Source organism: Heloderma suspectum, chromosome 5 (genome assembly GCF_057233095.1).
Source record: "Heloderma suspectum isolate Gila_16-S chromosome 5, 16-S_ref, whole genome shotgun sequence".
NCBI classification, from domain to species: Eukaryota; Metazoa; Chordata; class Lepidosauria; order Squamata; family Helodermatidae; genus Heloderma; species Heloderma suspectum.
The window spans coordinates 75939249-75953557 of NC_139462.1; the positions used below are offsets into that span (position 1 = coordinate 75939249).

The 14309-nt window shown below is 43.4% G+C and overlaps 1 protein-coding gene across 1 annotated transcript in view; it reads right to left on the bottom strand.

Annotated features, from left to right (window-relative positions):
* Positions 1-13814, bottom strand: part of LOC146344021 (putative ATP-dependent RNA helicase DDX60) — an 85198-nt gene extending 71384 nt beyond the window's left edge. The window contains 3 exon segments of the mRNA XM_084856415.1: positions 2118-2178; positions 5926-6127; positions 13689-13814. Of these exon segments, the coding sequence (XP_084712541.1) occupies positions 2118-2178; positions 5926-6082 (218 nt within the window). The 5' untranslated portion in view covers positions 6083-6127; positions 13689-13814.
* Positions 13815-14309: the final 495 nt, after the last annotated feature.

Sequence of the window (14309 nt, forward strand, 5' to 3'; positions counted from 1 at the left end):
CCACAAGCTTTCTTCCTCCCAACCCACAAATCTCCATTCCCTCCCCCATGCCCAGTCTACTTGCTTACATTGCTGCTGCTGCTGCTGCACAGTGGCGACATCAGTATTAGAGAAGAATTTGGAGCATCACCATCTCCTCTGGTGCTTGGTGCTGCCAAATGTCATTTTCTTAGCACTACTGACATCTGGGATGGGTGGGTAATTCTCACATTACAAGATGCTGAGGTTCACATTCCAAGCCAAGGAATTATAAAGCTCAGTGACACTCTAAGTGTGTTGAACCAAGCTCCAAGAGAACAAAGGAAATTTAAGATACTTTGCCTAGTGTGAAGTTAATTCTTTGACTGGCATCTTTTCAAAGCTCACAGATGACCTTACAGCTCCAGTGTGTGTGTAAGAGCAGGCCCTAACTGGGTAGCCTCTAACATCTTCAACAAGAGTGTTCAGAATGGTTTAGTTTGACCAACACTGAACAGAACGAATGAATTTGTAGTCACAATTTTTCCTGCACTAGCCTAAATCTAAGATCAAGTTTGGAGGAATCTACTAAATTAAGAACTTATTTCCACTGGACTGGGAGTACAGTGTGCCTGATTCTACACCCAAATTGGATGCCCTAATCTTCATTAAGTGATGGTACAGTGGGACTGTTTGACAATACTTTAGAGCTCGATCCTTTAGACAGTGGCTAGATGGCCACAGGAGTGTTCGGTTTCTGGGAACCGCCTCCCCACCCCCGCCCCCACCGCCTCGTAGGCAGCGCGGATCGTCGCCAGGCTCCGCACTTAGAGATGTGTGAGCACACCCCAGCTCAGGTCCTCCGGGTGCCCACCGAGCCACTGTCCTCGCTCACCGCCCTGCCCGCGCCCTCCCAGATTCACCGCGATCCCCTCCAGTGAGCACCTGCCATTTCCCCATCTTTGTTTTCTATGCAAAAAAGGCAGTTTTGAAAATGTGCATATTTAAATATATGCAGTTTGGGGGACAGGAAAGCTTAGTAGGTGCAATATTAGATGCCTCTGACATTGCACCTATTAAGCTTCCCCAGCCCCCAAACTGCACATATTTAAATATGTGCTTTTTCAAAACTGCTTTTTTTGCGCAGAAAACAAAGGCAGGAAAATGGCAGGCGCTCACCAGATGGGATCGCGGTGAGTCCAGGAGGGCACGAGTGGGCACGAGCAGAGGGGCAAGCGAGAACAGCAGCTTGGCGGGCACAGTCCAGGGGTCGTGGGTGGGGGGGTGACTGACTCCTGGACCCAGTCGGGCGCCCGCAACATACCTATCTGCACTCGGATGAGCAGCATGGAGCAGGGCAAAAGGGAGCATTCTCGGGGGCGGGGAGCACAGAAGTGCTGGTATGACGTTCCTATACATTGTCCAGCCTCCCCGCTGCCCGCTCCAAAGTCCCACGGCTAGATAGCAGAAATCGGCTGTCTAGCTGTGAGTGCAGGGCGGCTGGAGCATGGAGGAGAAGATCCATTCCACCCGTCTTGCATTAGATAGGCGGTCACCTCCAAGTTCAGAGGTGGCCGCCTCTCCACATAGGATGGCTCCCTTAAAGAAAATAACCATTTCAGCCTCCAATCATATGCACACTTACCCAGCAGATAGTCCCAATGAACATCATAGCATGGGACTTCTGAGTAAATATGTACAGAATTGTGCTGCATGAGATGTGTTAAGCTGGTTCTTAGATAACCTACGTATTTCATATGTAGCAATTCCCCCAAACTTAACAAGCCTTGTGCATTCAGTAACTGAAAGTATGTGAAAATGAGGTTGTCCATTCAAGCTTGCCATAAAAGAGGACAACTTCCAGTTTTTCATGTCAGATTAAGACGAGTTAACACCACAGGCCTACACAGAAGTAAGTCCCACTGAATTCAATGAGACAGTCCCAGGTAAGTGGACATAGGCTGGCAACTTTAGCCACATTGGTGATTTATAGTGTGTGTATGTGTCACATGTTAGTTTATGCTAGTTTATCAGGTGTGTTATCCATTCGACCCTTTTTGGTGTCCATTTCTGAAAATACTCAAAAACTTCAATAAAAGTTTACAAGTGAATTAAACTACATCCATCATACTGAATAGTATTTAACCAGTCATACTTACTCTGTTTTTGGTAGTTCTTCTAAAATTAAATCAGTCATTTGTCTTATGATGTTTTGTAGCTCTGAAAAAAGACAATTTTAAAATTAATGATTCATCCAAGAGTCATGTTGTGTGTTTCTCAGGCTTAGTTCACATCACCAGATAGCCAAAGCAATGTGGAAGCAGAAAAACATGAAAAGCTTTTGCCACAGCTCCTGTGTGACCTGCTTTTTTCCTTAATTTATGTCTTATTATTTTGAATTAAACAGAATAAGGGTGCAATCCTATGCAGGTTTAGACAGAACAAAGGTCCTACAATTCCCAGCATGCCCTAGCCAACCATGCTGGCTAGGGCATGCTGGGAGTTGTAGGACTTTTTTTTCTGTCTAAACCTGCATAAGATTGCACCCTAAATGTGTTAGGAGTAGGGCATGATTCAAATAACAGCAAAATGCATTACTTCTAATGGGGGGGAAAAACAGTTTTGAAGTCAATACATCAACAAAATAAGGAGATTTCTCCTATTCATCTTTTTCTTTTCTCCCACAAAATATGTGGGAGAAAACAACTTTAAGATATAAAGGCAAGTTTTATAAACACTTTTTATCGAGTGAGAATGTAATCCTAACACAGAGATCCGCTGACTGTAGTAAGTTGGGATGGGGTGGATGAAATGCTTCACAGGTGTAGATCTACCACTGGCACTATTTCCACTGGCAGTATGCTCTGAAACAGGGCATTCTGGGGACAGGGCGAGAGTGAGTTGGAGGTGACCTTAGATCCGCTGGATCTGAAGCCCCTTCTTTCTCCAGAAACCCCCCAGGATTAGGTGCATCACCTATGCCAGGCCAGCCTGGAGCTGGTGTAGGTATTTTCCCTCCTTGTTAAACTAATGGGAGTGGGGAAATTCAAAAAGCAGAATCACCAGCAATGGAAAAAGGTAAGTCTGCCCCCCTCACCGCCTCCCTTGGTAGGTGGAAGCTAGCAGGGCTTTGGAAGTGGCAGATGATTCCCCGCCCTTCCACCCAATCCCACTTAAGATTGCTCTTTTAGCTTGCAAACAACTATCTATATGTTTTGGTGGTCCATTTGGTAGGACATAACTACTTCCTAATAAAAGTAGTAACAACTTTTGGTGCTCTCCTTTTGTTAAATGTCTAAGGAAAGATCAGGTAATCTTTGTGTAGATAATTGATCAGTTGTTAAAGCAGTTTTCTGCCAGAAGGTTTGCTGACTGAGCATGGTAAACAACATTTAATGGTAGGCCTCACTGCCAGATTTCACTAGCCCCGTCCCAGTTTCAGAGTTTCTGGCACAATAGCTGGCAGCTCCCTTCTGTAATTTAGATCTGTTTGGAATTGGTGCAAAATTGGTTTGAGTGAAAAGTCTGGACTCCTAAAAGGTATTTATCTTTATGTATTTACTTAGGGGTTTCTATACCAGCCTTCATCACAAAGATGCCAGGGTGATTTACAATTAAAAACAGTAACAATTAAAACAGCAGTATTTAAAGCAGCAGTACAATGAAATTCACAGATCAAAGAATTTTGACTGGAAACATTTAAAAGCCTGGAAGAATAAATCTTTGCCTGGTGCCAATGATCTTCCCTAGGGACAGAGAGGTCCACAAACAGGGCACCTCCACCAAAAATGCCCTCTCTCTGGTCACCACCTGCCTCCCCTCTGACAACAGGGGCACATGAAGGAGAGAGAGCATCATCAGATGATCTCAGTGTACAGGCAGGTTGATTTGGGAGAAGGCATTCCTTTAGTATAAAAAGGTGAAGGTGTCCCCAACCAGTCGTGTCCGACTCTAGGGTGCGGTGCTCATCCCCGTTTCTAAGCCGAAGAGCCAGCGCTGTCCGAAGACGCTTCCGTGGTCATGTGGCCGGCATGACTGAACACCAAGGTGCACGGAACGCTGTTACCTTTCCCGCCGAGGCGGTACCTATTTATCTACTTGCAATTTCTTGCTTTCGAACTGCTAGGTTGGCAGAAGTCCTTTAGTATAGGGGTGGGCAACCTTTGGCCCCCAGGCCGCATGCATCCCCTGGCCTAATTTTATGTGGCCCTCAGCCTAATTTCATGTCATCAGCTCAGACTTCTGGCAACAGCAATCTGCCTCTTCCCTGGCAGTTCCTGCTAGGCAGGAAGGAAGAAGCAGAAACAGAAAAGGGGGGGGGTGGCAGACAGAGAAAAAGGAAGGGGGTGACCCACCCATATTTGGTTCTGGCACTGCCCACCACTGGCTTCAACTCCATCCACCACCAACATGCAGTCGTCAACAGGTTGTCCATAAGAGCATTAGGCTCTTGACAGAAAAAAGATGGCCCACCCCTGCTTTAGTACCTGAGTCCCAAGCTCTATATAGAGTTAAAAGTCAGAAATAATCAGGTCAATGGGGAAATTCCAAGCTCCTAGGATCCAAGAACGTTCAAATCTGAGACTAGTACCTAGGACTCAGAAATATTTTCCAATCCTGGGTTTTGGAAGAGACATGATCTTTCTCTCCAGTTTGGGACAGGGACACTTTCACCATGTCCTTTTTTCATCCCTATCTGAAAGTGCTGACATCATTTAAAGACAGGCTGATGGCAGCCAGGAAGAGTGTAAGGCTTTATCTCCACTGAGCCATGGCACAGGCTGGCAGAGCACAACTTTCTTCCCTGCTCCTAGCCATGAGAAGACAGGGAGGGGGAGGGAGAAAAACGATGCCCCACTAGGTTGCAGCAAAGCCTTGTTATTGGACAAGGCCTTCTTCGTTTTTCTCCTCAATTATGTAAGCCATGCATAATCCAAGGCATTGAACTAGGTGGGAGAAAGGAAGAAGGCTTTGTATCCTTGACTGCTTACCAACTACATACCAGGGTACAGTCTCCTCTTCCACCTGCCTTCCATCCCTGTTTAGCAATTAACCTTCCATCCAGGTCAAGCACCAGCAGGAAGGTAGGATATAAAACAACCTTAAGAGACACTGCCTCAACCACATCTTCAGAACACAAAACTTTTGCCAGTCATAAAACAGCTGTGCTGGATCAGAGTCCATTTCCAGGCACAATTCAATGTACGGGTTTTAACCTTTCAAGCCCTAAACAAACTGGGACCTTAAGAACTGCCTCCCCCCAAATGAATTTGCCTGGGTGTTGACATCAGCTTCAGAGGCCCTTCTTCATGTCCTCTCACCATCAAGGGAAGGGCCTTCTCAATTATGGCACCCTGACTCTGGAACTCTCTTTCTCCCTAGCGAGTTTTGCCTGGTGTCAGGGGTATTTTCTTATTGGCATCATGTGATTACCTTTTTATTTGCCCAGGTCTTTTAGACACTTATTTTATTGGTGGATTTTTGTTTCTTGTGTTCTTTTAATATTTCGTTGTTTTAATTATTGCTATTTTATTATATGCTGCTCTGGGACTCATGGGCCTGAAAGTCAGGGAAATAAATACATACATACAATCAAGGGACATGAGAGAAAAGAAGAGTAAGCGCTACTGTGTATCACCAGACAACTGCAAAACCTGTTGGTCCTCAGAAAAGTTGCCAGCAGCACACCTCTGCTCCACACCAAACACCAGGGGAGGAAGACACTCCATCAAGTGAAAGTGGGCAGCCCCAATGACCAGCTCCCTGTGTGAACAGGTAAGTTCACGGTCCTGCTGGAGGAGACACTGTGGTTCTTGTACACCCCTTGTACACGCTGAAATTCAGTGAAACCAAGACAGCTTGATTCTATGTAAGTGACAAAAGACTCCTTCAAACACATCAAGAGAAAAATGGATGCAAATAAATGTTGATATAGTCACTCACCTAGGCTTGGGAAATCATACATACCTTGTTCACAAAAAATATTTTCTGAGGTATTTGTCTTCTTTGTCTTTTTTGCCAACTTGAGCTTGTTGGCAGAGCCAACATCTCCTGCACGCCCATTTGCTGCACACCCTTCAGAAGCCTTGGTTACTTTAGTGCTTTTAGCTTTCTTCTTGCCCATGTTTAAATGTGGATATCTGTATATCCCATTACTCTTTCACACACCCTGAAACAATCGAATTCATGTATCTATGATTCTAGTAATCTAAACATCCACACATGACAGCTGTCATTTTTAAAAAGAAAGTTGCAATCTATATATACCACAACCTATCTCTATACAAATCTGCAGACTAGTTCTCAGAGTTTACAAATAAAATATTCAAAATATGACTTCACTGTACCTGAAAACTTCATAGATAAAATTAAAATGTTGACTTTTATGCCAAACTGGAGCATGAATCTTAAATTGTGATTTTTCAACAATATTGTTTAACGCAATATTGTCTTCTTTCCCCCCTTTGCATACTAGCTCCTTTTTTCAGTAGTGTGTGTGTGTGTGTGTTTAATTAAGCTGTGGTGGGTGTTGTATTCTTTTAAGGTGAAAGTAGTGATCAAGCATGTCATTTTATTTTGTGGGGGGGAAATGCTGGTTATCTATAAGCATTTATTTTATGTGGGTAAACGATTCCCTTTCATGTTAAAACTATAAAAGTTTTTGCCTTGTTTATTAGATTGACCACAGCTACAGGGTTTTTTTTCTCACTGAGATTTTAAAAATCCCATCCAAGAGCATGCATATTGCGTTCCTGGTTCAATACGTGGCACTAAAGGGACTTTTGGGACTGTTATTGTTCAATTTTCACGAGTCTCTACAAAAAATTATCTTATGCGTCTGGCAAGAGAACGGGGTGAGCTTCGGTGGGGACCAGCAAATGACAAGATTATGCTCTTCCCTGATTATACTAAAGAAATTGCTGACAGAAGAAGGCAATTTACCAAGACAAATTAACCTGCAATATCATATTACATATCCAGCTACATTTTGCATTCTTTTTGAAGGCCAGATGAAAAGGTTTTTAAATCCTGATGCTGCAGAGACATGCCTTAGTGGTATTAAAATTAAAACAAGGGAACCAACTCTCTCAGTCTCCTGGGTTGGAATTTAGCCATCTTTACTGTTCTTTTGAAGTGCTGCTTGCGTTATGGTTGATAAGATGTCTAGGGCAGTATGCCAGAGTAAATGTTTGCATATTTCAGTTTCCTTTCTCCTTTTTTATGTTATATTGTAATAAAATGCCTGTGTGTGTGTGTGTACACATATAAATATATTGTTAGATATATTACTTAAAATATACAAATGGTTTGCTTTTGTTTTTTATCTTTCTTTAAAAAAAGCTGCTTCTTCTTATGATGATTATTATTAACATCATTATGGGATTATGATTATTACTATTCCTTGCTGGCTAAACTTTAATGTTTATTAATACGTGTTAATTGAATGGTATATATGGCCAGTGGAAATGGATTGTTTGCTCCCGTTCCTTTGCTTTAAGACTGAGGTTATGACACAGAAAGATAAGGTTCATCGTTTGTGGTGCAGCGGATTGAAGATTTAATAATACCTGCAATGTAAAGAGTGCTGTATAGGTATAATCTGTTTGCTTTTAGATATAATCCCTCCCCACCCCTTTTTTTTTCTTTTTCGTTCTTCTTTTGCTATCTTCCCTTTTTTTTTTCTTCCTCAGAATACTGTATTGTTGGAAACTGAAGATTCTGATTATGTTGCTGGTATTGTTTATTTCATTTCTAAAAATAAAATAAAAATAGATTTTTTTAAAAATCCCACCCAAACCCACTTTAGGACTTGTAATCATTTCCTTAATGAAATTAACGGTAATGTAAACATTTAAGTACAACATGAAACAGATTAATGCTGCTGTTGCTCCCGAGATGAGATTAATTGCTTGCAGCAGGAGTGCAGAACCTCAGGCTCAGGCCTTCCAGAGTTCCCCACATGGCCAAGCCCCCTTCCCCTTTCCCCCGACCACTGGGTGATTTCCCCACTTTTCTGCAGCTTTCCCCCCATTCTATAAGGTTGAGGTGCCTCTCCTAAGGCTCAGTTACTGGCAGTGAGAGCTTTAAGCTAAAATACGCTGGCCTTTGGCTCCACCCCTTTTGCTTTTGGCCCCACCCACCACTGGAACGTAGCCCCTCAGAGCTTCCCCAAAATGGAATTTGGCCCTCTGGCTGAAAGAGGTTCAACCCCCTGGCTTGCGGGATTCAGAAACCCTTGGTGCAGTACTAAAAGCAAACAGGACTTAATTGTACTTTGCTGGATTATCACATAGCTACTGTGCCTACAGGGTGGAGCTGTTCTGCAGCATCTTAGCATTCATTTCACCCACAATGATGCTCCAAGGAAAGTACAGCTTTAACCAGACATGGCTAATACTTCCTGTTTATGATATATGTGTGCCTGCCTTTATCTAAAGGTATTTGTCTATTTGGAGACAGGACCCAAGATCCTCTCCAGCTGACTAAACACCTAAACCTAAAAAAACCCAAGCAGAATCCTCCAGATGGATCCCTGCTTGTTCAAGCCCTTGTCTTAGAGCAGAGGGCTAGTATCCAGATCCTCATCCACAGTTCTATATAAAAGTGGAGAGGGGATGGATACCCTCCTTCCACCATCCCAGGTCCTACTAGGTGGTTTTCTGCCAACAAAATGAAGATCCTCCCCTTGACCCTAGAGCAGCCAATTCACAGGGTCTTTCCTCTTTCAAGAAGGCAGATGTATTGCAAAGAAAGCAGGGCTACCTGTGTTCCTAGCATAGTTGTCAACAGCAACAAATGAGATGAATCTGGGTATTTCTAACACTAAACATGTATTTCCTAATGAGATTATAACTCTAATAAGCATATGAAATAGGCACAATACATAAAAGCTCAAAAGTACATAGTGAAAAGATAGCAGCGACATAAAAGAATGTTATATTAACGTTGATCTTGCCATTCTTGAGCGTGTTCTTGGCTCTCTCCGTGGAGAGCGGAGACCCTGCTTCCCAAGAGAGAGCTGGTTTGAACCCGTGTCACCTTTAAATACCACTTCTACAGAAAGACTCTACTTATTTACACCTATTTGCACTCGTATAATGAAGGATGCATCTGATGTTACTTTGTCTCTTTGGGGTCAGACCGCAGGGGTATTCACAGAACACCCTACACACCCATTCAGTAAACACACGAAGGAGGACTGAATTGTGCCCCTCAGCCATGCCCCCTGCACGCATGCTTTCAGTGGCCGTGCATTCTGGCTGGAGGGGATCGTTGTTTCTCTGAGTTTATGCTGATGGAGCTGGGCCAAGCAAGGCAGAGGAGTTAGTGATGACAGAAAGGCAATATAGCAGGGTGGATAAAAATGGATGGGTTTTTTGGTTTGTTTTTGGAAAAAATGGATTAAAAAAATTAAATTGGATTTTTAAAAAATGTACATAGTAAGTTAACATCAGGATATAAGCATGTTAGCCATACAGTTAATCTCTAAACAGAATCAATGACTCGAATGGGTACATTGTGTTAAGGGAGGCTTTTCTATTGAAATGAAGAACCAATTTGATCATTTCTCAAATGTGAATATTTATGTTCTACCTATCAAACATGGGTGTTTCATTTTGACCCAATGAGAATAAACTATTTCTAGTCTGCCCAGTGATTATCTAACCTCACTACAACTTATCAGTCATAGGCACTGCATTTTTGTTTGCTAACTTTGTTTTCTGAGGGAGAGGCTGGGCCAAGACAGAGTAAAGCAGAAAAGAGCAATACTGGAAAGAAAAAGAAAAGACAAAATTGTTCAATGTGCATCTTCCTGTATTCCCATAATTAGGCTGCAATCCTATAACCACTTGCCTAGGAGGAATTGCACTGTAAACCTCAAACTGTCATGAGCGCTGATCATAAGAAAGCCCCTGTGTTTGTTGTTGTTGTTCAGTCGTTCAATCGTGTCCGACTCTTCGTGACCCCATGGACCATAGCACGCCAGGCCTTCCTGTCCTAAGCCCCTGTATAGGAATAGTTTAAAGACACTTCCTCTACAGGTAAGAAAAGAAAACATGTAAATTATATACAGTGAGACTAAGGGCACAACCCAATGGGGATAGTCAGCCGCTTCTGAACTCAGAGGCAACTGCCTATCCAATGCGGGGCAGGCGGAGCACAGAGGGGATCTTCTCGTCTGCGTTCTGGCTGTCCTGCATTTGTGGCTAGATGGCTGATTTTGGCTGTCTAGCCAGGGCACCTCAGAGCGGGGGGGGGGGGGAGAGGCTAGATGGCACATAGGAAGTGTTGTAATGGTGCTTCCACTGTCCCTTCCCCAACCCCAGAAATGCCCCCTTTTCCCCTGCTCTATGCTGCTCTTACGAACACAGAGGAGGGACGATCCACGCTGCCCACAAGGTGGCAGGGGAGAGGGCAAGGAGGCTGTTTTCTGGGAACCAACCTTGGAGCACTGGCTCTGACCTCAGTTCCTAGAAAATGAAAAATCCTATGGCCATCTAGCCGCTGTCTAGCAGCCATAGGATTGCCACCTAAGAGATGCAAAGCCTGCTTGTAAGAATGAAACAGTGTAAATGCTACTCTTCATTAATTATCATGGTTTCGTGGAAATTGTTCAGGAAGTATATGACAAGGTTTCAATGGGAAACTGATTTAAATCAGTGTTTTAGATCAATCCACCTTGATTTAGATCAGCCTTCCCCAACTCGGTGCCCTCCAGATGTGTTGGATTACTACTCCCAGCATGCTGCAGAAAGATCACAAAGGGCAGCTACTCAGGAGGAAAAACAACACATTCTGTGAAGGCCAAAATGGCTTTCTCCTTCCCTATTAGAGGGGTGGAAGAGGACATTCTGGGCATTCCTTCCCTTGCTCTACCCACCCAAAATGGTGGGCTTCTCTACACAGAGGCTTTTTATCCCGCAACTTTAGTGGGGCTTCTGCTTCCATATTCTTTGTGGGATTAATATTGCCCCTTTTCACACACTTCTGTTCCCCCCCCCAGGGAGTTCCTTTATGTGCACGCTCTATCTGTTTCATTATACAGCCACTAGATGGTGCTGTGCTATAGCACCACATTCACTTTTCACTGAGAAATCCAACTTGCTATAGCTCATTATACACGATCTTTAAAAAATGGAATAAAGGTCACAAAGCACGGGAGAGGCCCTGGAGCTTGACAATGTCATGTAAAGGACCAGTAAACTTCCATGAGTAACCAATTTCAATCACAGGATAAAAGCCCTGTGTGGAGAAGCCCGTAGTCTTGCTTTACTCACACTTCTGAGATGAGAGTGGGCAAACAGGGATGGCTGTACAGCCTTCTTCTATGTGCCAGTTTTCCTGAGCCAGGGAGGTAGTATTTTAAAGTCTTACTCTTAATTTTTATTAATTATATTTTAAATATGCCCAATAACAAAAGTTCCCTGGTTGTATGAATGAATTAACCTTTCAGAGATAGATAAATAGATAGATAGATGGACAGATAGATATTACAGGCAATATTTTGAAGAATGATGATATCCTTTCCCTTTGCGTAGAAGTGCATTCTTTTCTTTCGGACTAAGGGCCAAACAACATGTTACACACAAATCCATGTAGTGGTAGCCCAATAGTCCCTTGTTATTTTAACAGAAAAGTGCTTCAGGAAGGGGCAAATGGGATCCTAGACACACTTCACCTTTGCTCTTCACTGTGATCCACCAAAGCTAAGATCTTTCCTCCCATACGGCCGCTGCCTCTCAGACAACACGATAGTTCTATACTGCTAGCAGGGTTCTCCCTCCCCACACCCAGCTCTGTGGGTTCCTTTTAGATAGCAACAACAGCCACTCTGGACAGACAATACCAAGGCAAAAAGCTTAGTGGTGAGACCAAGCAAGAGGACAGTGTACCATGAAAAGCACCTGCATGCGTGGTCAGCAGAAAATACTAGAATGACAGTTCCTTTGTCTGCAGACCGGATTTCCAGGTTTCTTTTGATGCCATGACTATCTCTAGCTAGACTGGTAAATGTGACAGCTGCTCAGAGGAGACATGCAGAAATCGTTGCAGTGATTTGGCAACACTGTCTCTCCCCCACCCCAAACTAGAAGCAAAGACAAACACTGAGAAGCGCAAAATTGTGTGGGGGCAATGATATCGGTAGTAGTGGTTTTGTTAATTGTCCCAGTAATCCCTTCTCCTTTAGGAGGACAGAAATAACCTGTCCAATTTTATTATCCTTATATTGCAGATGGGTATTGTGTGATGCTCAGCAATATTATAGCCATATTGTAAGGAATGGGGGCAAAGGTTGAGACTGGCTTATGACAATCCTACAATGTCCTTCTGCATGTTACACTACCAAGAGAGGTTAAGGGAGCAATCCTATGCATGGTGAGACAGAAAAAAAGTCCTGTAACTCCTAGCATTCCCCAGCCAGCCATGGCTGACTGGAGAACACTGGGAATTGTAGGCCTTTTCTCTGTCTAAACATACACCCTGAATTAGTGGGGACACGGATGCAGCTTTCTCTGCGGCAGTGTCCCACCTGTGGAACTCTCCCCCAAAGAAAGTCAGGCTGGCCTCTTCTCTGTTCAGTATTAGGCAGGCTGTTAAAACCTTTTTGTTCTGTACAACTTTTTAGTATCCACTGTCTGTTAGCTCCAGACTCCCTTTCTTAGATTCTCTCCAGCTTTCCATTTCTGTTGTTGGTGCTGTTTTAACGTTTTAAAAGTGTCCTTAACGGTTTTTTTAATTAAGTTTTTTAATTGTTTTAAAGCTTTTTACATTGTTAAAAGCTGTGAAATTGTTGCAAGTTTTAACTGTAAATCACTTGGGGGAGGGGGTATTTGGGCCGAAAGGTAGCTCATACATTTACAAATAAATAAAATTCAAAATTAAATAAAATATAGTCCAGTGTCATTATCCCCATATTGTGGGGGAGGGGGGGTGTCTGAGGACCTTATGACAATCCTGTAATGTATCCCACTGTTACCATGGTTTTGTTGAAGATGGAGATGAGGATTACAATAACCCTGTATTTTGACCTCCATCTTTCAGATAGGTGCTGAAAATGTAAGATAGCGACTTAAGGCTGCAGTCTTATGCACATTTATCTTCAGTAAGCCTCAGTGAACCGCCTCCTATGGGGCTTACATCTGAGTAAACATGCATAGGATAGTACTGCAATCTTTTTGCTGAAATACAAAATCACAGATACAAGGCAATACTTGTGCAACAGTCTAGTGAGATTTAGAGGCTAGCGAGTTGGGCTTATATTGGGGACGCCCAGGTTCAAATTCCTATTCAGCTATGAAATTCTCTGGGTGACCTTGAGTCAGTTAATATCTGCCTAGCCTTCCTCACAGGGTTGTTATGACAACAAAGTGGTGGTGGGGGGGAGAATCATGAATGCTGCTCTGAGCTGCTCCTTGAAGGAAGGATGGGATACAAATATAAATAAAAATGTTATCAGGACGCATCCAGGCAACAGAACATGACGTATTAGGATATAAGGCACTCATTTTGCTAACATTATCCCTGGGTCAGGATCACCTAAAATCAGTACATGATCATAACAGAAGGTATCCAAAGTATACCTCAGATTGTAGCAAAGCCACCTCAACCCATACACATATATATATATATATACACACACACACACCCGAAGGCAACGCTCAATTGAACGTAGATGCGTTGCGCTCTTACCACTGCAAAACAGAGACGCCAAGCCTCGCCGTACTTACGTGCTACTCTATCCTCTCTGCCTCTGTGGCTACTCCAGGGTCTTCTGATATCCGCCTGGATTGGGCAGGCAAGCTTGGAATTAACTACCAATAAGTTTCGATTCTCGGCAAACACGTGGTAAGTACGGCGAGGCGAAATTGACGCACCCACGGAAAAGCGAGTTACCTTGGTGTCTGGAAGTTTTCGGCAGCTGCAAAAAGCTACTATAAATATGAAGGAAGTTTAAGCTTCAAGTCCTATGCTTCCGTACTGGGAGTAAGTCCCAGTGAACTGAATGGGACTGACTTCTGAGTAAGCAGACAAGTGTAGGATTGCGCTGTAAATCTCGTTTTCTAAAATAATTGAATTACGATTATTCTAAAATCTCGCTATTGTAAACGGCTCGAATTGCAGCCGAGGGGATCTATAATGTTGAGGTGATTTATTCTTTTATAAAAAGCGGGGGCTGCTAAAGAAGATGACCATAGAAAAGAAAGAGAACGACTCTAGGGGTCCACAGACCTTTCAAAGACAAGCAAGACGCAAACTCGCGTCAAAGGGGAAATGAGCTGCACGCTGCAGAGCGTGGAGGGTCGTGAGAATCTAATACAGCGCCCTGCTCCGACTGAGGGAAGGATTGG